The sequence below is a fragment of the Hemitrygon akajei genome, chromosome 14 (genome assembly GCF_048418815.1).
Source record: "Hemitrygon akajei chromosome 14, sHemAka1.3, whole genome shotgun sequence".
Lineage (NCBI taxonomy): Eukaryota > Metazoa > Chordata > Chondrichthyes > Myliobatiformes > Dasyatidae > Hemitrygon > Hemitrygon akajei.
Window position 1 is genome coordinate 103,652,931 of NC_133137.1, and position 26,444 is coordinate 103,679,374.

Genomic DNA, 26,444 nt, shown 5'->3' on the forward strand with positions numbered 1-26,444 from the left:
TATGGACAGACAGAGATGGAGGACCTTTATTGCAGCCCTAAACACCAGCAGCATAATGGGCAGTAACCTAAGCTAACCTTACTGACAGAAGAAAATACTTACATACTTCAGGGGCTAAATAACCAATTTCTGTTCCTATGTTTCTATCATCATCAAGCTAACATCACTCAATACTTAAATTATCATTCAAAATCTTACATGACTTCCTAATCCTGTTTCAACCCCCACTGCCATCTATAATCTCCATCACCACATTCCCAAGATAAAAATATAAATCCTTCACGTTATCCACCCATAATTACATTGGACCTCCAAGTTGTTACCCTCCAGCCTGTCCCATCCAACATATCCAATTTCTGGACAATGCAATTGGGTGTACTTTTACCTGAGCCAATGCTAGGATGGCAACGGTGAGTATAAACGGGATTGACCAGGTGATAAGGTGGAAGTAGGAAGTCTTGCCAGACAGAGGCTGATAGGTGGTGCCAAGAGCCTTGAAGGACATGTGCCAGGCGTACGTAAGCATCACAAACCAGATCACTCCAGACATGAGCGAGTAATAGACAATCACAAAAATTATAACACAAGAGAGTGTTTCATTGGACCTGTCAGAGAAACAGTATTACAGTGAGATTATTCTCTTTGTCCATTAACACTTAAAACATAGCAAGCTCACACAAATAGGACGGCAACTTTTTAAATGAATGAGGATGAATAAGGGATAAATATTGCTCATGTCACCAGGAAAAAATATATTATTTTCTGTGAAGTAATGATAAAAATATTACAAAGATCCATCTTTCACAATAATCTGAGAGGGCAGAGAGGCTTCAATTTAACATCTCAACCAAAGCAGGATTTTAAATAGCAACACATACAAAATGCTGGAGGAACTCAGCAGGCCAGGCAGCATCTATGGAGAAGAGTACAGTTGACATTTTGGGCCGAGATCCTTCAGCAGGACCAAATAGCATGTCAGTCTCTGAGCACTGCAATAGGTGTAACAATGCATTCTGTGGTCAAGTATAGGCATGTAGGATTTAGTATGGATAAGCATGATAGCTGGCAATGAAATGGGGGGGGGGGGCTAGAGGGACGGTTTTTATGCTATTCAACTATGACTCTGGCTTAGAGGCAAATGCACTCTTTTTGAACTTTTCACTTTGCTGGCAAGGGCATCTGGTCTAATCAAAACTTCCTTCTTCCTTGAAATGACCATCAGGAAATGTCTGCAAACGAGTTAAAATGGCATTGTGGTTAGATTTAATTAGTATTTCATAAACTCGAGGAAGTCTGCAGATGTTGGAAATCCAAAGCAACACACACAAATGCTGGAGGAGTTCAGCTGGCCAGGCAGCATCAATGGAAATGAATAGATAGTTGGTTTTGGGCAAAGACTCTTCTTCAATACAGAGAAGGAAGGGAGAAGATGCAGAATAAAAAGGTGGGGGGGGAGGGTGATAGGTTAAGTCAGGTGGGTGGGAAAGGTCAAAGGCTAGAAAAGAAAGAATCTGATAAACAGGAGATTGGACCATAGGAGAAGGAGGGGCAGGGAGGGGCAAATGGGGGAAGTAAATGTGGGTGAGAAGTAAACGGTCAGTGCAGAATGGGGTAGAGGAATTTGTTTACCAGAAGGAAAAATCGATATTCACGCCACCAGGTTGGAAGGTACCCAGACAGACTATACTTAGTATTTAAATATCTGGATTGTTGATCTGAAGGCAGTAATTCAATCCCTACCACAAAGCATTCAATGTCAAGTAAATCTGGAATGAATAAAAGCTGGTATCTTTTACAGTGATTATAATGATAAATCATTCCAATCTCTGTAACAAATAAACAAACTATGCAGCTATTTCATGTAAAAATGTATCTTGTGTTTTACATCGCCAACATAACAAGTGAACAACAATGACAGAGAGGAACAATGAAGTACTACATTTACCCTTTCATAATCTTCATTCCCCCTTCACTATTCTAGTAATCATGTCCCACCCATTTCTTAGCTTTGCTACTGATCCTCCATTTAGTGTCAGGAATTCAGAGACAAAATGTCAGGGAGTCTACAGAGAAAGCAAGACTGTCATGAGGTTAGCGAGACATTGAAGAATAAACCAGACTAGGGTGAACGTACGTTGGCTCTCCAAGTCGCATGGTCCCATCTGCCTTGCAGACAATTTCCTTCCTGGCCCCGTCCATGAACTGTGCAAGCCACCCAATGCTTCCGATGAAGAAGCAGGTATTGATGTAGAACAAGATGACAGCAGGATAACGATTAGAATTCTTCCAGTCAGCAATAAATGTGGCCTTAAAAAACAAGGAGAAAGACAGAGATGGAGCTTCAATCTAAACAAGACCTTTCAACAACACTTACGAATATCAACAACCTTAACAAAATAAGCAAACCAATGACATCTAGTGGTAAAGCATCAGTATCACTTTATTGACATCAACGTGAGGAAAGAGTCTTCCTTCAAATATCTTCTTTGAATATCGACACATGTCATGAGCCTCATTATATACTATATCAATTAAACAGGTTCTGGATCAATCCAAATAATAGATTTTGGCTTACATTCCAGGAATTAATACGGCGAAAAAAATATTAAACTATACATTTCAATGCAGTCTATGCTAAATAATGATTACCGTAGCCACCAGTCACCTATTGGGAATTAGGTCAAAATCCTTCAATATTTTAGACCATTTTAAGCAACATATACTGTGCCACAGGATTCGAGTCACTTGATGATGCAGAAAGCAATGTCTTTATATCCTGACCAGCAACGAACACTTACAATAAAAAGAGAGAACACAAGAAATACTCAACAATTCAAGCAGCATCTGTGGAAGGAGAAGAATTAACATTTCAGTCAATAACATTTCATCAGAATTCCTGTTTCTTTTTATACGTTTATGCTCCCTTTGTTCTCTCCATTCTATGCTTCACTGAAATTTAAAACATTTGATTTCTAACTTCTAGTTCTGATGAAAGGTCATCTACCTGTATCATTAAATCTGTTCATCCTTCCATAGATGATGTCTAATCTTAGTATCTTTAGCATTTTCCATTTATTTATTTCTCAGGAGTCTGCAGATTTGGCATAGCATCAGAAACCCTGGCAAATGTCTATAGATGTGTGGTGGAAAGTGTGCTGACAGGCTGCATTACAGCCTGGTATGGGAACACCAATGCCTTTGAGTGGAAAATCCTACAAGCCAAGGAGCTAATGGCGCCTAACAACGACTCCTTTGCTTGCATCTACAGAAACAACTCTATTTCTATCTTTAATATCTCTACTGTTCCCTTTCAGGGTTCTTTTGAAGACCCTGACCTGGAGTTACACACTGACTTCGATTCTTTGCAGAAATGGGACCCGCTCTCGGGATCTCACGAATGGCCGTTATTCGATATCGTTGTTGTCATCATCGACGACGATATCGAATAACAACCATTCGTGAGACCCCGAGAGCGGGTCCCATTCCTGCAAAAAACCAAAGTCAGTGTGTAACTCCAGGTCAGGGTCTTCAAAAGAACCCTGAAAGGGAGAAGTAGAGCTATACCAAGGATGCGGCCTAGAAAATTAGCTCGCCTTTGGAGTTCTGGGATTTTGTGGCTCTGGAGGTGGGCATACTCGAGGTTAATGTCACTGCAGGGAACTGGTGTGTCGTGGGAGATGAAAAATCGAAAGGGGGTAACTACACTCATTTAAGAACTCTTTTATTTTGTTATTTCATGCTCATTATTTATTGCTATTTATTTATTTCTGTATTTCCACAGTTTGTTGTTCATTGTATACAGTTCTACAGATTTGCTAAGGATGCCGCAGAAAAAGAATCTCAGGGTTGGATGTGGAGACATGTATGTACTCTGATAATAAATTTTACTTTGAACTTTATATTTCAGATTACCCGCAAGTAACATATTTTGTTTCTATAGTAACAATTGAGGGCTCCTTAGAATAAACTTAAGCATAGCCTGTTTTTATTGACATTTAACATCTCTATCCGAATAGGTAGGTGTGAGTAGCGTACACAGAGGAATATGATCAAGGGCTTGTGGCAGAGCTTAGTCTATATAGATATACGGAAATCTACTTGTGGGGTTTCAGGAAATGGATCTTAACAGAGTGGAATTCCACTGGGAGTCTAAGGCTGTTTACAAATAGATTAATGGAGTGATCCGCAGACTAGTCAATAAATTTACGTGGTTTGTGTATATTGAATAGCAAACATCTGCAAAAAATATACCAGTTGAAATCTAATCAAGAAGTTCATGTAATGAAAGGAATGAGTGTTTTACAATCTGTGTAGAATTATTTGTATTCACTTTCCAAGAATAATTTTATTAAGTGAACCCAGACTGCCACAGGGTACTGATTTAATCCATGTTTTTTACATATATCCATCACAGTGTCTTTACCTAGTGGTATCTTTAAAAAACATGGGAAAAAATTCTATGAAATGGGGATCCTTCTTGGGACCCATATAAATATGCCTTTAAATATGCAAATCAGGTAAGCCAGTAGGATACTGAGAATTTTGGGAGAACTGCTGAGCCCACCCAATTAGATGCCGTTGACAAAACTATGAACTGTTTTTGGTGTAAAAAAGACAAAGTAGGATTATGTGGAGGCTTCTCATTTTTCCACTACCTAGAGTATTTTTTACCAGCCAGAGCCTCGCAGCACTCCTACACCTTTGCTGATACGCTGCCCTAATTCTCTACGTTTACTTTCACATACAGGTGTCCCCCGTTTTTCAAACGTTCGCTTTACGAGACCTCGCTGTTACGAAAGACCTACATTAGTTACCTGTTTTCAATAACAGAAGGTGTTTTCACTGTTACAAAAAAAGGCAGCGCACGATAAAAGGCAACGCGTGAAAAAAGGCAGCGCGCGCCGAGCAGCAAGGCTCCTCCCCCGGAACTGCATTCTAGCCGGCATTGCTTACACACGTGCCTGTGAGCATCTGTGCTTTACGTCGATTTATTTTGTGCATCCATTAGCAAGATGAGTTCTAAGGTATCGGAAAAGCCTAAAAGAGCGCGTAAGGGTGTTACACTTAGCGTAAAACTAGACATAGTAAAGCATTTTGATCATGGTGAACGAAGTAAGGACATAGTGAGTTTGGCTAAGGGTTTGTGGAAGTTGACAAAGATGATGTTGAAGAGGTTTTGGCATCCCATGACCAAGAACTGACAGATGAAGAGCTGATGAAGAGGAAAGGATAACAATTGAAACCGAACGCAGTAGCAAACGGCCCGAAAGTGAAGTCGCCCAGGAACTGAACGTAAAGCAATTGTGTGAGATTTTCACTGCGATTGACAACGCTGCAATGATTGCAGAAAAGTATGACTTTAATTTTGAAAAGGTGTGTAGGTTTAGGGCAGGTTTGCAGGATGTTTTGAGTGCTTACAAAGAACTGTATGATAGAAAAATGCTCAAGGCTAAGCAGTCAAGCATACTGTCGTTTTTCAAGCCTTCCACATCAGCCACAGCAGATGACGAACCTCAACCTTTGACATCGAGGCAGGCAGACATAGAAGAAGATGACCTGCCTGCCCTGATGGAAACAGACGATGATGAGATGACACCCCAGTGTCCCACCACCCCAACCTTCGACGATTCAGCCTAACACACCATCATCAGTGTGCTCACTGTATTCCCGTTTCCAGTAAGTGAGACTACACTGTACATACATTATTTCTACTTTATATAGGCTGTGTATTTTTATGTGTTATTTGGTATGATTTGGCAGCTTCATAGCTTAAAGGTTACTGGAGAGAGTGTTTCTGCCGAGAGTGCTTGTGTGAGATTTTCGCTATGGTGGACAGTGCTGCAATGATTGCAGAAAAGTATTCCTACTTTATATAGGCTGTATTTATCAGATCATTCCTGCTTTTACTATATATTACTATTATTTTAGGTTTTATGTATTACTTGGCATGATTTGGTAGGTTATTTTTTGGGTCTGTGAACACTCACAAATTTTTCCCATATAAATAGATGGTAATTGCTTCTTCACTTTACAACATTCCGACTTACGAACCATTTCATAGGAACGCTCTACCTTCGAATAGTGGGGGAGACCTGTACTTGTGAAACTTAGCTCCAACAAGAAAAAGGGTGAAGAAAAACTTCCCTTCAATTAGTGCTGAAGTATCATTGAAGTCAAGCAATTTGAGTGCTGGTCATAAGTAGCCAAATGAGGACAGTACTCACCAGTGTGAAAAACGTACACAGAATGGTCACAGAACCAAAGATGGCAATGAAGATATGCATGGCATCATGCTCGCTGTTTGTGAAGAGGGGATTCTGACACTGGATCCCACAGCCTTCTACATCTTCATACCAGCTCTTTGGGTTCTCTGTGCGCACCAGAGGAGCCTCACAGCGGCCAGACGTGTTAAATTTTATGTTCTGTACTTCATTCTGAAAAATACAATTTACAAACAAAAAATTAACTTCATAACTTTATGAACCTTCCCCTGATCCAAATATGTTCTCGTACCACTTTGGTACCCTCTTAGCAACAATAAAATGCCAGGTTGGTAGCCTGTTCCCTGCAGCAGTTGTCTCCTCTGCAATATATCCATGTGTACACAAGATAGATTACAATTAGTGCAGCGATTACTGCAATGCTTTATAGACCCAGCAATCGAGATTTAAGGAGTTTTACATTCTCCCGACGATCGCATTCCAGAGAACTGTGGTTAGTAAATTGCTACTGAAACCCTTCCTTGCTGGGAATCTCTGCAAATGCAGCTTATTAGCCCCTCACTAACAACCATTAGGCTCTGCAGCAGAAACCCACCTTTCTCGGGCTTTGTGCATATAGGGTGCATAGAACTTTGCTAAATCCGTGAGACTGGGATGTCTCGCCCACCCAAACCGCTGTGTGTGAATGTTGTTTGATTTGCTGCCCTCAACAATCGCCCATCAACAAGAATAACAGATAGTACACTGCACACAATTATAAAGAAGTACATTTAAGAATGTCAACCTAAGCCAATGGTTATTAAAGAAAGACAAAAACATAAAGGGCCCATTATACTTAAACAGTCACGTGCTCGGTGAGCTCAGATCCTCCAGAAGCTGTTGTTTATGATGTACACACTGCACCTTGCGAATGTTGCTCGAAATCCATCCCAAACAAACAGCCTTTCCCACATGAGTATTGGTCCTTACTCCATTCATCTGCACAAAGCACCTTGTGCAACAGGGGAGGCATTCTCAGCCATCTTCCCCCTGTCTGCTCCCAGCTCCCACCAACAAACACCTCGACCCACACCAGTGTCCGTTATAAAAACCTCCCCACCCAGCATTCTCCAGAACCTTCTCCCAGTTCCACCATCCTGACTGGCTGACACCACATTATGAAGTTGAACAACAAAACCCCTTATCTCAGCTCAAACCCAAACAGGCTGAAAGCAGAACAGACTGCTCTTACAGAACAGCTAAAATGAAATACCCACAGCATGGCGGTAAAAATCTTAACCAGGGCGTTACACTATATTGCCACTGGTACCATGGCGACATCTGCAGGCTGCTCCCAACACATTCTTAAACTGTGTCAGTTGTTACACCAAAGCACATTTCACTGTATATTTCAGTGTTTCAATGTACGTGACAAATAAAACTAATCTTTAAAAGAGAATCTCTATCTCACAGCTCACACATGAGGAACCCCTCTAGGATGAGATTGGGAGGACTGGCATCACAGTGTAAGGGTTTCTTTACGCTGACTCCCAGTTACTTACCTGGCAATCTTCAGGAAAGCGGTCAATCGAACACTTCAGAAAGTCAGGCCAGCCTCTCTCCCGCTCCACAATGGCACAGGGGCTTCTCGTGATCTGGCACATACGCTGACCCGGAAGTTCCACTTTGCCATTTTCACACTTCGGCATGTAGACCGCGCACAGAAGTTGCTGAATCACCATCCAACAGCCTGGAGCATTCCGCAGCCCTGAGAAAGATAATGGCACCATTAAAAAGTTTAACTTCAAGCCTTTTCTTAAACTCCAACTGAGAATTCAGGAAATGAAGATATATCTGGCTTCTATGGTATTTATAGTCCTGAGCCAGGGTCTCAGCCAGCAATTCCTCTCTTGCCACCAATGAGTACACCAGAACTTTGATTTTTGCTCCATGTTTCAGGATATGCAGTCCCCTGCATCTCTGTAACGCTAATGGAATTTGGATGGGAGTTTCTCATCTCTAAAATTTTTCATAATGCTCTACCTGTCTGAGTAATAAGACATGTTCATTAGACATTATAGCATCCCTTCTTTAACCTCTAGATGCCACCTTTAGAACAACCAGTTATTTCTGATGATGTTATCAAGATTAACCCTATCTTGAACCTTATTGCTGAAGCAAATAGTGGAGCTTACAGGAAAATAATACATAACAATTACAGCACAGAAACAGGCCATCTCAGTCCTTGTAGTTCGTGCCGAACGCTTACTCTCACCTAGTCCCACTGACCTGCACTCAGCCCATAACCCTCCATTCCTTTCCTGTCCATATACCTATCCAATTTTACTTTAAATGACAATATCAAACCTGCCTCTACCACTTCTACTGGAAGCTCATTCCACACAGCTACCACTCTCTGAGTAAAGAAGTTCCCCCTCGTGTTACTCCTATAATTTTGCCCCCTAACTCTCAACTCATATCCTCTTGTTTGAATCTCCCCTACTCTCAATGGAAAACAGACAGACAGACAGACAGACATACTTTATTGATCCCGAGGGAAACTGGGTTTTATTACAGTCACACCAACCAAGAATAGTGTAGAAATATAGCAATATAAAACCATAAATAATAATAAGTAAATAATGCCAAGTGGAAATTAGTCCAGGACCAGCCTATTGGCTCAGGGTGTCTGACACTCCGAGGGAGGAGTTGTAAAGTTTGATGGCCACAGGCAGGAATGACTTCCTATGACGCTCAGTGTTGCATCTCGGTGGAATGAGTCTCTGGCTGAATGTACTCCTGTGCCTAACCAGTACATTATGGAGTGGATGGGAGACATTGTCCAAGATGGCATGCAACTTGGACAGCATCCTCTTTTCAGACACCACCGTCAGAGAGTCCAGTTCCACCCGCACAACATCACTGGCCTTACGAATGAGTTTGTTGATTCTGTTGGTGTCTGCTACCCTCAGCCTGCTGCCCCAGCACACAACAGCAAACATGATAGCACTGGCCACCACAGATCGTAGAACATCCTCAGCATCATCCGGCAGATGTTAAAGGACCTCAGTCTCCTCAGGAAGTAGAGATGGCTCTGACCCTTCTTGTAGACAGCCTCAGTCAAGTCAATTCTATCTATCCCCCTCAGCCTATCCAAGTCAACTCTATTTATTCCCCTCATAATTTTAAATACCTCTATCAAGTTCCCCCTCAACCTTCTACACTCCAAAGAATTAAGACCTAACTTGTTCAACCTTTCCCTGTAACTTAGGTCCTGAAACCCAGGTAACATTCTAGTGAATCTCCTCTGTACTCTCTCTATTTTGTTGAAGTCTTTCCTATAATTCAGTGACCAGAACTGTACACAATAATGTTTCCCCCTCTTGGATATTATTAAAAATAAGTGAACAAATATAAACTTTAGTTTCAAACATACGGACCTCTCTAGATTTAGAAAAAGTTGCACTTAGAACGGAAAGTTGCACCTCATTCCTTTCTTTCTTCCACATTATTCCTTCCTAAGACGGAAGAAAGGGAAGGGGAAGCCAAAAAGGGAAGGTTCCAGACTCTCAGCTCCATTGCTTCGGTTGTAACTTAGAAGTCACTGTAAATAACTTGGATATTATTTTAAATTTGGTCACTGTTTTTAGTAACTGAATTGACAGTGTGATGTTTAGCATTGAATGGAGTTGCACTGCAATCTCGTTGTCCTCAGCAATGACAAAAAAGCTCTAACAAAGGTGAGATAGATAAATAGGTGAGCTCAAGACAGAAAAGGGAATCGAGCGCCATGCTGAAAGGCCGAGATGAGACAAACGACATGAGTGGAGATCTGCACAGATGCAGGAAATTGTTTCTGAGCTGCAAAGTTCCCATAATTCACTATTGGAATAATACTATACGTAATAGAAAGTGGAAACCACTCAGCTGCTCATCCCTTTTCTGTCATTACACAAGAATCGATTGATCATTTACCTCAGCACTTCTTTCCTGCACTAAGCCCATATCATTTCATTCCTTTAATATCAAAATATCTATCAGCCTTGGTGTCAAATAGATTTAGCGATCGAGCCTCCAAAACCTACTAGAGAATTCCAAATATTCATTAACCCAAGGCCACGAAACTACTTCACATCTCTGAGCTAAATGGTTGAGCCAGTATTTTCTGTCTCTGACTAATTCCAGTCATCCCAACCCAGAGAAAATAGCATTCCTGTATCTACCCTGTCAAGTCCTGTAAGAATTTTGTCCATCTCAAAATTGATGCCTCATTCTTTTAAACTCAGGAGTGTATCGTATAGCCCAGTCTATTGAATAATTCTTCAGTCAACAAATCCACCATCTCTAGAATTAACCTGGTGAACCCTAGTTGTATGTTGTATCCCCTTCATTATAATTATATACTCCCTTAGCTGTGAAGACTTAGCCTCTATAGAATATTCCAGAAGGAGTCTTGTCTGAGCCTTATATAATTGGGTTAAAACATCTCTATACTTATAATCAAATACTCTTGCAATAATGGCCAACATGCACTTGCCTTCCTAAATTCCTTGCTAAACTAATATGTTCACTTTCAATGACACTCGAGACACCCAAGTTCTTCTGGCACCAACAGTTTTTAGTCCTGCATTTCCAAAATACTCCATCAAAGACCAAGACTTCACACGTTTCCCCATTGTATTCCACCCGTCAGATCTTCATCCATTTCCTTATCTGTCTATGTGTCCTGAAGCCTTTCTGCATTCTCCTCACACTCAGAATATATGCATAGATGATACTCAATTAATTCCCTTATCCAAATAAATTGATGTGGATTGTTAATGCCAGGACAAATCCCTGTGGCGCCTCATTAGTCACAGCCTCCCAATCCAAATATGGCCCGTTTATCCCCATTCTTCGATCTTGCACCCTTTAATCAACTCCAGTCTATTCCATGTCAGTCTTTTACCGCCAATACTGTCTGCTCTCATTTTCATTAATAACCTTTTATGTGTCACCTTGCTGAATCCTTTCTGAATGTTCATCCACACCATGTGCTTGGCTCATCCTGCTCAATTCTGCTATTTACAGCCTCAAAAAGCTCAAAACAATGTCATCAAATCTGATTTCCCTTTCATAAAACCATATTGATCTTGCACAATCCTATAATAATTTTTAAAGTGCCCTGTATGACTTGTTTAATAATAAATTCCAGCACTTTCCCTACTATTTATGTCATATTAACTGGCTTGGAGTTCCCTGTTTTCACTGTCTCCTTTTCTTTAAATCAAAGTTACACTTGTTACCTCCCAATCCACAGGACCCATAAAACGTTTACACTACAGAAGGAAACCACTTAGTCCATCATAAGAGCTTTGACTACTTACAAACAACTCTAGTTCCACCCACCAACTCTTTCTCCATTGCCTTGCACAGTGTTCACAACCACAGTATATTTGTTGGATTGTCTTTGGAAGGCCACAGTGCAGCCCCTCTCCATCCTATCTGCAGGCATTGCCTCCAGATTCCAACTAGTGCACAGAGAAAGTTTTCCTTCATGTCATTCTTAATTTTCTTCCTCTTTGTTTCGTACCTGCGTCTTATAGTTCTTGACCCTCCACATAATAAATTCCCTTCCAATCTCCATTCAGTATTTTAAATATGTTTATTAAATGTCTCCTCAGTCAAAGAAAACACCCCAGCCTCGATAATCTATCCTTGCAAATGTAGTTCCTCTTACCAGAAACCATACTCATAAATCTTTCCTCTCTTAACATTTTCATATGCTTCTTATAAAAGTAATGAGAATTCGATACAATAATCCAGCTGAGAGCACAATAACTTCAGATTCATTGTGACTTTCCTGTATTTACCATGTGTTCTATTGATAAAGCCCAGGGTTGTGTGTACCTCATTTTCCATCACCTTCAATGATTTGTGAACATGTGCCTGCAGGTTCCTCTGTTCCAGGGCCCTTTCACAACAGGACCCTTTATTCCATGTTGCCTTTCCGCATTCTTTTCATCTCATGAAATTTCATCTGTCACACATCTGTGCGTTATATTCTGTTCCAGTCTTTTATGCAGTTTATAGTAATGCTTAGAAATTGCAGCTGGATACCCTGGGTCTAGATCAAACATATGGATAAAATAAAGACTATGGTCCTAACACCAAACTCTGGAGAACACCAATACTCAAGGTTCTCTGACCTGGAACACCACTATTCACCACAACCCTTTGTTGTCAGTCACTGCTACTTTTGTATCCATGCTGCCAATGTCCCCTTTGTGCTCCAACCTTCAACACTGTCAAAAGCCTTCTGCACAACACTGGCTGCATTATCCTCATTAACTCTATCTGTTACCTCCTCAAAGCAGCTGAAAATGATTCACCTTTATAAATCTGTGTTAACTTGATTCTGTGTTAACTCCACTTTCCTCCCAGTGACTATGAATCCTCAGTCAGATAAATGTTTCCCACCACTGATGGGTTCTGGTAACTGGTTAATCCTTACTCCTTTTTCAAATAAAAAGCTCTGAAACATCACAGTCAGGGCACATGATTTCCTCCTGTGCTTCCCACAAAACACTGGGATGTATCCCATCCATTCCTGGTAATGCATCTCCTTTAAGTTCAAACAACCTTTCTGATACATCTGTACTATCAATCTTTACCTATCTAGTATCAATGCGAATTGCTCTTTTATGAGCAAACACGAGGAAATCTGCAGATGCTGGAAATTCCGTATGACATCATCATTGTGTGCAATGTCGTATGACATGGGCGATCATGGTCTTGACCATGATTGTTCTTGGCAAACTTTTCTACAGGAGTGGTTTACCATTGCCCTGTTCTGGGCAGGGTCTTTACAGAATGGGTGATCCCAGCCATTATCAATACTCTTCAGAAATTGTCTGCCTGACATCAGTGATTGCATAACCAAGGCTTGTAATGTCCACCACCTGCTGCCATGGCTTCATGTTACCCAGATCGGAGGGCTAAGCAGGAACTACACCTTGCCCGAGGGTGACCCGCAGGCTAGCAGAGGGAAGGAGCACCTTACACCTCCTTTGGTAGAGACATATCTCCAACCTGCCACCCACCTGTATTTACTATTTACTGCTGATATGCCTGTAAACACGTAGATTTTCAATTACGTTGACATCTTCTCTCTTTGCCTCTCTGATTTGAGCGTTCATTTCCCCATTGACTCTTTTGGCATTTAGAAGCATTTAGAGAGGCAATTGAGTATACTGGGAATGGAGGGAAATAGACCATGTGAGGGCAGATAGAATTGGTATATTCCATCTTCTTATTTGACTTGTTTTTTATTAGTCTTAGCAATCTGACATCTGTCATAAGCACCCTTTCTTGCATTGTCTTCTCCTGGATTTCTTTTGTCACATAGTGAGCTTGGATGTCTTCTTGCCCCTCAGACATATCCAAACCAAACCAACTTTTCCTTCAAAGTAGCCAATAATTCTATTTCAGTTTTGTCTGTCAACCTATAATTCCCTTTTTCTCTGGTTTAGATCTACTATCATCCCACTGAAATCTGTCTTAATTATAATTATTAATTATTTGTCTTAATTACTTTTTACTGTACAGGGCTCTGCTTTTATAGCCAATCTAAATCAAGTCAAGTCACTTTTATTGTCATTTCGACCAAAGCTGCTGGTACAGTACATAGTAAAAATGAGACAACGTTTTTCAGGACCATGGTGTTACGTGACACAGTACAAAAACTAGACTGAACTACGTAAAAAACACAGAAAAAAAAAACACTACAGACCTACCCAGGACTGCGTAAGGTGCACAAAACAGTGCAGGCATTACAATAAATAATAAACAGGACAATAGGGCAGTAAGGTGTCAGTCCAGGCTCTGGGTATTGAGGAGTCTGATAGCTTGGGGGAAGAAACTGTTACATAGTCTGGTCGTGAGAGCCCGAATGCTTCGGTGCCTTTTCCCAGATGGCAGGAGGGAGAAGAGTTTGTATGAGGGGTGCATGGGGGGCCTTCATAATGCTGTTTGCTTTGCGGATGCAGCGGGTAGTGTAAATGTCCGTGATGGCTGGAAGAGAGACCCCGTTGATCTTCTCAGCTGACCTCACTATCCGCTGCAGGGTCTTGCGATCCGAGATGGTGCAATTTCCGAACCAGGCAGTGATGCAGCTGCTCAGGATACTCTCAATACAACCCCTGTAGAATGTGATGAGGATGGGGGGTGGGAGATGGACTTTCCTCAGCCTTCGCAAAAAGTAGAGATGCTGCTGGGCTTTCTTTGCTATGGAGCTGGTGTTGAGGGACCAGTGTTATGTTATGGCACAGTCTCATTAACAACTTGAACAATTGTCACAATAGTTTTCAATTTATATACTCCACCAGCTTAGCAATAAAATTAACTTCACATTTGCCCTTCCTAATAACCTACCGTGGTTTCATGCACAAAAACACCTAGGTCCCTCTGTGTTTCACTCATTTACAGTCCTTCATTCCAGGAACAGTCTACCTTTTGATTCCTGCAAGAGAAATGTATGACCTCACACTTTCCTACATTAAACTCCATTTGCCAACTTTCCGTCCATTCACATAATCCATCTGCATCATCTTACTGAATATAGACATCCTCATCATGGCAGGCCCTCCTAACTACTTTTGTGTCATCAGCAAATTTAGGTAGCTAACACTCTACTCCATAATACAGATGGAATATAATTGGGATTAATAAGGATTAATCTTTAGGAAATTCCACTTGTAATGTCTTCCCAGTTTGTAAATGACCCATTTATATCAACTCTCCACTTGTGTGTTAAACTGGCTTCATATTAACATATTTCTTCCAATATCCTGAGGTCTTGTGGATTGGCCTTTTATGTGGCAACTTATCAAGTGCCTTCTGGAAAGTTAAATGCACTGCATTGACAAATAAGACATAAGACATAGGAACAGAATTAGGCCATTCAGCCCATCAAGACTGCTCTGCCATTCCATCATGGCTGATCCAGGATTCCACTCAATCCCACACACCTGTCTTCTCACCATATCCTTTGATGCCCTGACCAATCAGGAAACAATCAACTTTGCATTAAATATACCCACAGAGTTGGCCTCCACCACAGTCTGTGTCAGAGCATTTCAGATTCACTACTCACTAGCTAAAAAAAAAAATCCTTCTTACCTCTGTTCTAAAGGGTCACCCCTCAATTTTGAGGCTGTGCCCTCTAGTTCTGGATACCCCCACTATAGGAAGCATCCTCTCCGTATCTACCTTATCTAGTCCTTTCAACATTTGGTAGGTTTCAATGAGATCCTCCCGCATTCTTCTAAATTCCAGTGAGCACAGGCCCAAAGCTGCCAGATGCTCCTCGTAAGTTGACCCCCTTCATTCCCAGAATTATCCTTGTGAATCTCCTCTGAACTCTCTCCAATGATAACACATCCTTTCTGAGATACAGGGTCCAAAGCAGTTGAAAATACTCCATCTGTGGCCTGACCTGTGTCTTATAAAGGCTCAGTATTATCTCCTTGCTTTTATATTCTTTTCACTGCCTCCTGCCATTCCTCTATCCTGTCCAGTATCTTTCCTGTAAAACCATAGGATTTTATCTTGTTTAGCAGCCTCATGTGTGGCACCTTATCAAATGCCTTCTGAAAATCCAAGTAAATGACATCCACTGCCTCTTCTTTGCCCATCCTGCTTGTTACTCTAACAGATATGTCAGGCAAGATTTCTCTTTACAGAAACCCTGCTGACTTGGACTGATTTTATCATTAGTCTCCAAGTACCTCAAAACCTCATCCTTAATAATGGACTCCAACACTTTCCCAACCACTTCTTTTGCCTTCCTTCCTTCTTAAAAAGTGAAGTGACATTTGCAATCTTCCAGTCCTCCGGGACCATGCCAGAATCAAGTGATTCTTGAAAGATCGTGACCAATGCATCTGTTATCTCTCCAGCAACCTCTCACAGGACTCTGGGACGTAGTCCATCTGGTCCAGGTGACTTATCCACCTAAAGACCTTTGAGTTTGCCTAGCCCTCTTTCCTTTGTAACAGCAATGGCACTCACTCCTGCTCCCTGACACTCATGGACCTCTGACACACTGCTAGTGACTTCCACAGTGAAGACAGATGCAATGCCCATCGCCTCCCTCTGGTGCTCCTTCCCCCTTTTCCTTTCTTCCGTGGCCTTCTGTCTCTTTCACCAATCAACTTCCCAGCTCTTTACTTCATCCCTCCCCCTTCAGGTTTCACCTAACACCTGGTGGTTCTCTCTCCCCTCTCCCCCACCCTTTAAATCTACCCCTCAGCATTTTTCCTCCAGTTCCGCTGAAGGGTTTCGGCCCGAAACATGGACTGTACTTTTTTTTCCACAGATGCTGCCTGGCCTGCTTAGTTCCTCCAGCATTTTTTGTGTGATACTAATACACATGACTTATGCTTCTCCTTCTCAAATTGCAGTTTTAATTTAATCACATTATGATCACTGCCTCCTAAGGGTTCCTTTACGTTAACCTTCCTAATAAAATCTGGGTTATGACTCGACACCCATTCTGAGAATAGGATCAAGCACAAGCTGCTCTAAAAAGCCATCTCACTGGCATTCAACAAATTCCGCCTCCTGCGATCCGACACCAATCTGATTTTCCCAATCCCCTTGCATATCGAAGTCCCCCATTACAATTGTGACATTACCCTTATTACATGCCTTTTCCAGCTCCATTTGCAATCTCACCCCCACATCTTGGCTCCCATTTTGAGGCCTATATATGATTCCCATAATGTTTTTTTAACCTTGTGGTTTGTTAACTCCACCAAGATTCAACATTCTCTGACCCTATGTCACCTTTTTCTAAAGATGTAATTCCATCTCTTACCCACAGAGCCACACCACCGTCTATGCCTTCCTGCCCGTCCTTTCGATACAAAGTGTATCCTTTGATGTTAAACTCCCTCCTATAGCCTTTCAGCCACAACTCAGTGATGCCCATGTCATACCGACTAATCTCTAAATGCGCCACAAGTTTGTCCACCTTATTCTGAAAGCTATGTACATTTAAATACAGCACCTTTAGTCCTCCATTCTTCGCCCTTTTGAATCTTGCCTATGTTATAAAATTTAACTCTTTGTTCTGTCTGTATTTGTCCTTCCTTACATTCATGTTACACCCATCATCTACTTGCCCACAAGAATATTGGTCGTGCTCGTATTCAAGTGCAACCCATCCCTTTTGTACAGGTCATACCTGCCCCAGAAGATGTCCCAATGATCTGGAAATCTGAATCCCTGCCTCCTGCTCCAATTCTTCAGCCACACGTTTATCTGTCACCTCATTCTATTCCTACCTTCACTGTCACATGGCACAGGCAGCAATCTTGATTACTACGCTCGAGGTCCTGCTTCTCCGCTTCCTTCCTAACTTCCTATATTCTTTTTTCAGGACCTCCTCTTTTTTCCCCGATGTTGTTGGTACCGATATGTACCATGACATCGGGCTGCTCTCCCTCCCTTTTCAGGATATTGTGGACATGAACAGAAACATCTCGGACCCTGGCACCTAGGAGGCAAACTACCATTCATCTTTCCTTTTCACGTCCACAGAATCGCCTATCTGTCCCCCTGAGTATAGAATCTCCTATTACTATACTGCCATCCTCAGTTTTCTGCCCTTCTGAGCCACAGGGCCAGACTTAATGCCAGAAGCACGGCCCAGGTAAGTTGCTCCCCCCAACAGAACTCAAAATGGAGTACTTATTGTTGAGGGGATGACCACTGGGGTGCTCTCCCTTCCCCCTCCTGACAGTCACCCATTTATCTGCCTCCTGTAGCTTTGGGCTGACTACCTCTCTCCAGCTCCTGTCTATCACTGCCTCACTTCCCCTAACAAGCTGAAGGTCATCGGGCTGCAGCTCCAGTTCCCTAACTCGGTCTCTAAGGAGCGGTGCATCTCGATGCACCTGGCACAGACATGGCCATCGGGGAGGTGAGAAGTCTCCTGGAAACCCCACATCTGACACCCAGAACAGAAGATTGGGTCTGTCGACATACCCCTATTCTCTCTACAGTTGAATAAGGAATAAGGAATGAACTTAATTAGCCTCCGCCTATTATCGCCGAAGACTTGTTGAGCCAAAGCCTTCCTGCTCTTACTCAAGACTACACTGACGATGACCATTCCTGTGGGCAGAACCTCTCTTTGATAGAGACTGGGTTTTTAAAGCTCTTTGCCGTACCAGTATGGGAATGCTGCTGTTATGTCTGTACAGTACTCCAGTCAAAGGCTCTCATGGAAAGGCCTACTGCTTTGTCAGCCCTGTGCGGGAACGCTCCTATTGCATCTGTGCAGTCCCCCAAATGTCACTCTTTCATCTCTACTAACTGTATAAACAGATTAAAGTCTCATATGATTACCCAGCTGTAGGCATCTTTACTTTTCTAACCTATCGATCCCTTGTATCACCCCTACAGCTTTGGGTCGTTGAAATATTTTCTTTCCACTTGCTCTTCCTTTTCACCCCCTTCCCCCAGATTGATTCTACTTGATCTTCTGAGCTGCGAACGTTTCTCTCTACAGCTTTTATCCCATCCATTAATTTTAGGACTACCCCCACTCCATTTCTAAACGTCCTGGAGAACTTCATTTCTAACCTTGGTTACGTGGCAACCATGGCTCCGTAACAGCTGTTAGATTGTACCCACTTATGTTCATTTGTGCCACTAATGCACCTACCTTGTTACAAATGCCATTTGAATTCAAGTAAAATGTCTTTAATTTTGCCTGTGTACCGCTATCACTTCTCCATCTCTCAATGAAAATAAATTAAAGCCATGATCTCTGTTTCTCTTCCCACAGATGCTGCCTGGTCTGCTATGTGTTTTCAGAAATGTTTATGTTTGTTTCTTGACACAGTGCGTATTAGACAATAGACAGTAGGTGCAGGAGTAGGCCATTCGGCCCTTCTAGCCAGCACCGCCATTCACTGTGATCATGGCTGATCATACACAATCAGTACCCCATTCCTGCCCTCTCCCCATATCCCTTGACCCCACTATCTATAAGAGCTCTATCTAACTCTCTCTTGAATGCATCCAGAGACTTGGCCTCCACTGCCTTCTGGGGCAGAGCATTCCACATATCCACCACTCTCTGGGTGAAAAAGTTTTTCCGCATCTCAGTTCTAAATGGGCTACCCCTTATTCTTAAACTGTAGCCTCTAGTTCTGGACTCACCCATCAGCGGGAACATGCTTCCTGCCTCCAGTGTGTCCAATCCCTTAATAATCTTATATGTTTCAATCAGATCCCCTCTCATCCTTCTAAATTCCAGTGTATACAAGCCCAGTCGTTCCAATCTTTCAACATATGACAGTCCCGCCATTCCGGGAATTAACCTTGTGAACCTACACTGCACTCCCTCAATAGCAAGAATGTCCTTCCTCAAATTTGGAGACCAAAACTGCACACAATACTCCAGGTGGGGTCTCACCAGGGCCCTGTACAGCTGCAGAAGGACCTCTTTACTCCTCTACTCAATTCCTCTTGTTATAAAAGCCAGCATGCCATTAGCTTTCTTCACTGCCTGCTGTACCTGCATGCTTGCTTTCATTGACTGATGTACAAGAACATCTAGATCTCGTTGTACTTCCCCTTTTCCTAACTTGACTCCATTTAGATAGTAATCTGCCTTCCTGTTCTTGCCACCAAAGTGGATAACCTCACATTTATCCATATTAAACTGCATCTGCCATACATTTGCCCACTCACCCAACCTGTCCAAGTCACCCTGCATTCTCATAACATCCTCCTGACATTTCACACTGCCACCCAGCTTTGTGTCATCAGCAAATTTGCTAATGTTACTTTTAATCCCTTCATCTAAATCATTAATGTATATTGTAAACAGCTGCGGTCCCAGCACCGAACCTTGCGGCACCCCACTGGTCACAGCCTGCCATTCCGAAAGGGACCCGTTAATCACTACTCTTTGGTTCCTGTCAGCCAGCCAATTTTCAATCCATGTCAGTACTCTGCCCCCAATACCATGTGCCCTAATTTTGCCCACTAATCTCCTATGTGGGACTTTATCAAAAGCTTTCTGGAAGTCCAGGTACACTACATCCACTGGTTCTCCCTTGTCCATTTTCATAGTTACATCCTCAAAAAACTCCAGAAGATTAGTCAAGCATGATTTTCCCTTCATAAATCCATGCTGACTCGGACTGATCCTTCTACTGCTATCCAAATGTGTAGTAATTTCCTCTTTTATAATTGACTCCAGCATCTTTCCCACCACTGACGTCAGGCTAACCGGTCTATAATTCCCTGTTTTCTCTCTCTCTCCTTTCTTGAAAAGTGGGACAACATTAGCCACCCTCCAATCAGCAGGAACTGTTCCTGAATTGTCACTCAATTTGCTGCCTTATGATTTTGCTTTAAGCTTTCCGTTTAACTTTCTAGATTTTCCCTTTTTGAACCCTTCCCCACTACATATAGTACAGCACAGGGATAGAGTACTGACTTCCATGATTAGCACAGTCTCTAGTGATTACTCCTGTAAGCGAGTGTTGTATCCTTGTACTTAATCTCATCTGGCTGCTCGAGGTCCATATCCCTCTATTTCCTGCCAGTTTGTGTGCCTGTCCAAATCCCTTGTAAACTTTACTATCATATTTGCTTCCACCACTTCCCAAGGCAGTGTGTTCCAAGCACACAGTACCCTCTGCAAATTGCCTCATAAATCTTCTTCAGACTTTCCCCTTTCTCATCTTAAAGCTGTGTGACATTTCCATCCTGGGAAAAAGACTCTGACCACCTACACTAACTAATTTTACACACTTCTCTCAGGAAACACCTCATCCTTCAACACTCCAGAGAAAATGTTTGTCCAATCTTTCCTTAGGACTAATACTCTCTGCTGCAGGTGATGCCCTAGTGAACACAAAGTACACTGCAGATGCTGTGGAAAAATCAAGACGTACAAACAAGCTGGATGAACTCAGCAGGTCGGGCAGCATCCGTTGAAAGGAGCAGTCAACGTTTCGGGTCGAGACCCTTCGTCAGAACTAAAGAAGGAGGGGGCAGGGGCCCTATAAAGAAGGTGGGGGGAGGGTGGAAAACCAATCAGAGGAAAGATCAAGGGGTGGGGGAGGGGAAACAGGGAGGGGATAGGCAGGAGAGGTGAAGAAGGAATCTAAGGGGAAAGCACTATGGGTAGTAGAAGAAGGCAGAGTCATGAGAGGTGATAGGCAGCTAGAAGAGGAGACAGAGTGAAGGTGGGATGGGAGAAGGGAGAGGGAGGGAATTACCAGAAGTTGGAGAATTCGATGTTCATACCAAGGGGCTGGAGACTACCCAGATGGTATATGAGATGTTGTTCCTCCAACCGAAGTTTGGCCTCATCATGGCAGTAGAGGAGGCCATGTATGGACATATCGGAATGGGAATGTGAAGGAGAGTTGAAGTGGGTGGCAACTGGGAGATCCTGTCTGTTGTGGCAGACGGAGCGGAGGTGCTCGACGAAGCGGTTCCCCAATCTGCGTCGGGTCTCGCTGAGGTGTAGAGGAGGCCGCACCGGGAGCACCAGCTGCAATAGATTACCCCAACAGGTCTCGACCCGAAACGTTGACTGCTCCTTTCAACGGATGCTGCCTGACCTGCTGAGTTCATCCAGCTTTTTTGTACGTCTTTATGCCCTTGCGAACCTCTTCTGCACCCTCCCCAAAGCCTCCACATCATTCCGTGGTGACCAGAACTCTATGCGAAACTCCAAATGTGGCCTAACCAAAGTTGCTTTTCTGTTGCAACATGGTTTCCCTTTTGTTAATTCACCATTCCAGTTGATGAAGGCAGGTTTGCCACATGCTTCCTTTCGCATCTTATCTATTTGTGTTGTCATTTTCAGGGAAATACAGATTTGCACTACAAGATCCCTCTTTACATCAATACTCCCAAGAGTCCTGCCATTTACTGTATACAATCCTCTTACATTTCTCCTCCAGACTGCAACCAGATTTAACTCCATCTGCCATTTCTCTGCCCACGTTTCCAACCAGTCCATAGCCTACTGACAAATTTCATGTAATCTCCAAACTTCCTAATCAGTCAACCTATATTTTTGTGCTAAACATTTATAACTCTAACGAAGTTCCCAGCTTTAATCCTTCCCAATAACACTGGTCACAGATCTTCACTCAGAATAACATTCTCCACCACTACCTTCTGCATTCTATGCCAAGCCTATTTTGAATCCAATACACAGAGTCTCCATGGATCCTAGTACCTTAATCTTTTTCAGCCTACCATGAGGGACCTTGTAGAATGCTTTACTAAATTCCATATAAATTTGAAAGGATTATCTACAGCACTAATTATTCACTTCACAAAGACACTGCTCTAATCCATCCACCTCACTGGTTTCATCTAACAGCTGTCAGGTTGTACTCCATCCCCTCCGCCCCACCTTCATATTCTGGTTTCTTCCCCATTCCCATCCAGTTTCTCATCTCCATCCTAAATCTATTCTATCCCCCAAATCACCAGACTATGAGGGAAAGCGAGGAGGTGATAGATGGGAGCTACAGGGAGATAGTCACCCCAAGGCTACAGGAGACAGATAAATGGCTGACTGTCAGGAGAGGGAAGGGAAAACGTCAGATAGTGGAGAGCACCCCTGTGGCTGCCCCCCCTCAACAATAAGTACTCCATTTTCAGTACTGTTGGGGAGGGTGGGGTGGTAAACTAATCAGGGAAGTAACAACGACCGTGCCTCTGACACTGAGTCTGGCCCTGTGGCTCAGAAGGGTAGGACACTGAGGAGGATGGCAGCAGTAATAGGGGACTCTATGGTTAGGGGGACAGGTAGGTGATTCTGCGAAAAAGAAACACAGATGGTGGTTTACCTCCCAGGTGCCAGGGTCCACGTTGTTTCTGAACAGGTCCACAATATCCTGGAAAGGGAGGGTGAGCAGCCAGCAGTAGTGGTACATATCGGTACCAATAAAATAGGTAGAAAAAGGGAGGAGGTCCTGAAAACAGAATCCAGAGACTGAGGAAGGAAGCTGAGAAGCAGAACCTCAAGGGTAGTAATCTCAGCCTGTGTCACCCAACAATGAGGTGGCAAATAAATGTGTGGCATAACAATTGAAATGGGGGCAGGGGTTCAGATTTCTGCGTCACTGGGGCCCCTTCTAAGGCAGGTTGCTCTTGAACCCAAGGGGGACCAATATTCTTGCGGCAGATTTACTAGCTGTTGGGAGTGGTTTAAACTAATATGGCAGGGGGATGGCAACGAGTATGAAGGAGCTGAGGATGGACCAGCAGGTTTACAAGTAGCTAATGGGTGTAACATGAATGTAAGGAAGGAGAAGCCGATGATTGGGTACAAATGCAGACAGTGCAGAGAGTTAAATTGTACCACAGAGGCAAAATTCAAAAGGGTGAAGGGTGCAGGACTGAAGGTGCTCTATTTAAATGCATGTGGTATTCAGACTAAGGTAGATGAACATGGCACGATTAGAAATTGGTTGTTATGATGCTGCAGGCATCTCTGAGTCGTGGCTGAAAAAAAGTCATAGATGGGAGCTTAATATCAAAGGGTATAATGTCGAAAGGCATAGGTGGTGGTGTGTTCCTTGGTGAGAGATGGAATTCCATCTTCAGAAAGAGGTGACATAGGATCAGAGAATGTTGAATCTTTTTGGGTGGAGTAAAGGTAAAAAAAACTGCAAGGGTAAAAAAAGAATTATTATGGGATCATATCTAGGCCTCCAAATAGAAGCCAAGGTGTGGGGTTGAGATTGGAAAGGGAGCTGGAAAGACCGTGAGACGATAAGACAAGGAGCAGAAACTACAGAGTTTGTTCACGGCCGATCCTTTTCTCCCCTCCTCAGCCCAACTCCCCGGCCTTCTCCCCATAATCTTTGATGCCGTGTCAAATCAAAAACCTATCAAATTCTGCCCTAAATACACCCCACAACCTGGCCTCCACAGCTGCCTGTGTTAATAAATTCCACAAATTTACCAGCTTTTGGCTGAAGAAATTTCTCTGCATCTCTGTCTTAAATGGGCGCTTCTCTATCCTGGGGCTGTGCCCTCTTGTCCTAAGCGTGTAATGTAATAAGGGTGCATGTAAAAGGGGTAATGTTACAATTACCCTTTGAAACAGGGGACTTCAATAAGCAAGAAGATTGGAAAAATCAGATTGGTATCAGATCGCAAGAGAGGGAATTTGTTGAATGCCTACGAGATGGTTTTTTAGAGCAGCTTGTGCTTGAGCCTGCTCAGGGAAATGCTATCTTAGATTGGGTGTTGTGTAATAATCCAGATTTTATTAGGGAGCTTAAGGTAAAGGAACCATTAGGAGACAGTGATCATAATATGATTGAATTCATACTGCAGTTTGAGAGGGAGAAGCATAGGTCATATGTGTCAGTATCACAATGAAATAAAGGGAATTACAGAGGCTTGAGAGAGGAGCTTGCCCAGGTGGATTGGAGGGGGATACTGGCAGAGATGACGGCAGAGCAGAGATGGCTGAAGTTTCTGGGACATTTCACAAGGTACAGGATAGATATGTCCCAAAGAAGAAGTTGTTCTCAAATGGCAAGGGTAGGCAACCATGGCTGCCAAGGTTAGTTAGGGACTGCATAAAAACCAAGGGAAGGGCATATAAGGTAGCAACATTGAGTGGGAAGTTAGATGTTTGGGAAGTTTTTAAAATCCAATAAAAGACAACTAAAAAGGCATAAGAAAGGAAAAGATGATATATGAGGGCAGACTAGTCAATAATATAAAGAAGGATACTAAAGTTTTTTCAGCTATATAAAGAGTAAAAGGGAGGTAGGAGTTGACAGTGGACGAGTGGAAAATGATGCTAGTGAGTTAGTAATGGGGGACAAAGAAATGGTGGAAGAAATTAATAAATACTTTGTATCTGTCTTCACTGTGGAAGTCACTAGCAGTGTGTCAGAGGTCCATGAGTGTCAGGGAGCAGGAGTGAGTGCCATTGCTGTTACAAAGGAAAGAGGGCTAGGTCACCTGGACCAGATGGACTACGTCCCAGAGTCCTGAGAGAGGTTGCTGAAGAGATAGCAGATGAATTGGTTGAATCACTTGATTCTGGCATGGTCCTGGAGAAATGGAAAATTTCAAATGTCACTCCATTCCTTAAAAAGGGAGAAAGGCAAAAGAAAGGAAATTATAGGCCAGTTAGCCTGGCCTCAGTGGTTGGGAAAGTGTTGCAGTCCATTATTAAGAACGAGGTTTCAGAGGCTAATGATTAAATAAGTAAAAGTCAGCATGGTTTCTGTAAAGGGAAATCTTGCCTGGCAAATCTGTTACAGTTCTTTGAGGAAGTAACAAGCAGGGTGGACAAAGGAGAGGTAGTGGATGTCAATTACTTGGATTTTCAGAAGGCGTTTGATAAGCCACCGCACATGAGGCTGCTTAACAAGATAAAGTCCCACGGTGCTATAGGAAAGACACTGGCATGAATAGAGGAATGGTTGACAAGCAGGAGGCAGTGAGTGGGAATAAAGGGGACCTTTCCTGGTTGACTGCTGGTGACTAGTGGTGTTCCGCAGGGTCAGTATTGGGACCGCTACTTTTCACATTGTTCATCAGTGATTTAGGTAATGGAATTGATGGCTTTGTGGCAAAGTCTGTGGATGATACGAGGATAAGTGGAAGAGTAGGTGGTGCTGAGGAAGCAATGTGATTACATAAGGTCTTAGACAAATCGGAAAAATGGGCAAAAAAGTGGCAAATGGAATACAATGTTGGGAAATGTATGTCATTGCATTTTGGTAAAATGAACAAAAGTGCAGACTATTATCTAAACAGGGAGAAAATTCAAACATCAGAGGTGCAAAGGGACTTATGAGTCTTCGTGTGAGAATTTACAGGTTAATTTACAGGTTGACTCTGTGGTAAAGAAGGCAAATGCAATGTTGGCATTCATTTCAAGGGGAATAGAATAAAAAAACAAGGAGATAATGCTTTATAAGACACTAATCAGGCCACACTTGGAGTTTTATCAACAACGCATTGTCATTGTAGAGAGTTCAGAGGAAGTTCACAAGGATGATTCTGGGAATGAAGGGATTAACATATGAAGAGCAATTGTTAGCTTTGGGCCTGTACTCACTGGAATTTAGAAGAATGTGGGGGGGGGGTGAATCTCATTGAAACTTTGTAATTAATTTAGATCGCTTTGTAGAGATCTGTTTTTATTTTTACATGAAGTAGTCTTTTTCTGTTAATCAG

General features: G+C 42.7%; 1 protein-coding gene across 1 annotated transcript in view; it reads right to left on the minus strand.

The window, feature by feature from the left end:
• smo (smoothened, frizzled class receptor) overlaps window positions 1-26,444 on the minus strand; it is a 57,558-nt gene that overhangs the window by 26,082 nt on the left and 5,032 nt on the right. Inside the window, exons 2-5 of the mRNA XM_073066840.1 lie at window positions 7,763-7,968; window positions 6,225-6,434; window positions 2,135-2,307; window positions 386-605 (exon numbers count right to left, since the gene is read on the minus strand). Of these exons, the coding sequence (XP_072922941.1) occupies window positions 386-605; window positions 2,135-2,307; window positions 6,225-6,434; window positions 7,763-7,968 (809 nt within the window). The remainder of the gene's footprint in view (window positions 1-385; window positions 606-2,134; window positions 2,308-6,224; window positions 6,435-7,762; window positions 7,969-26,444) is intronic.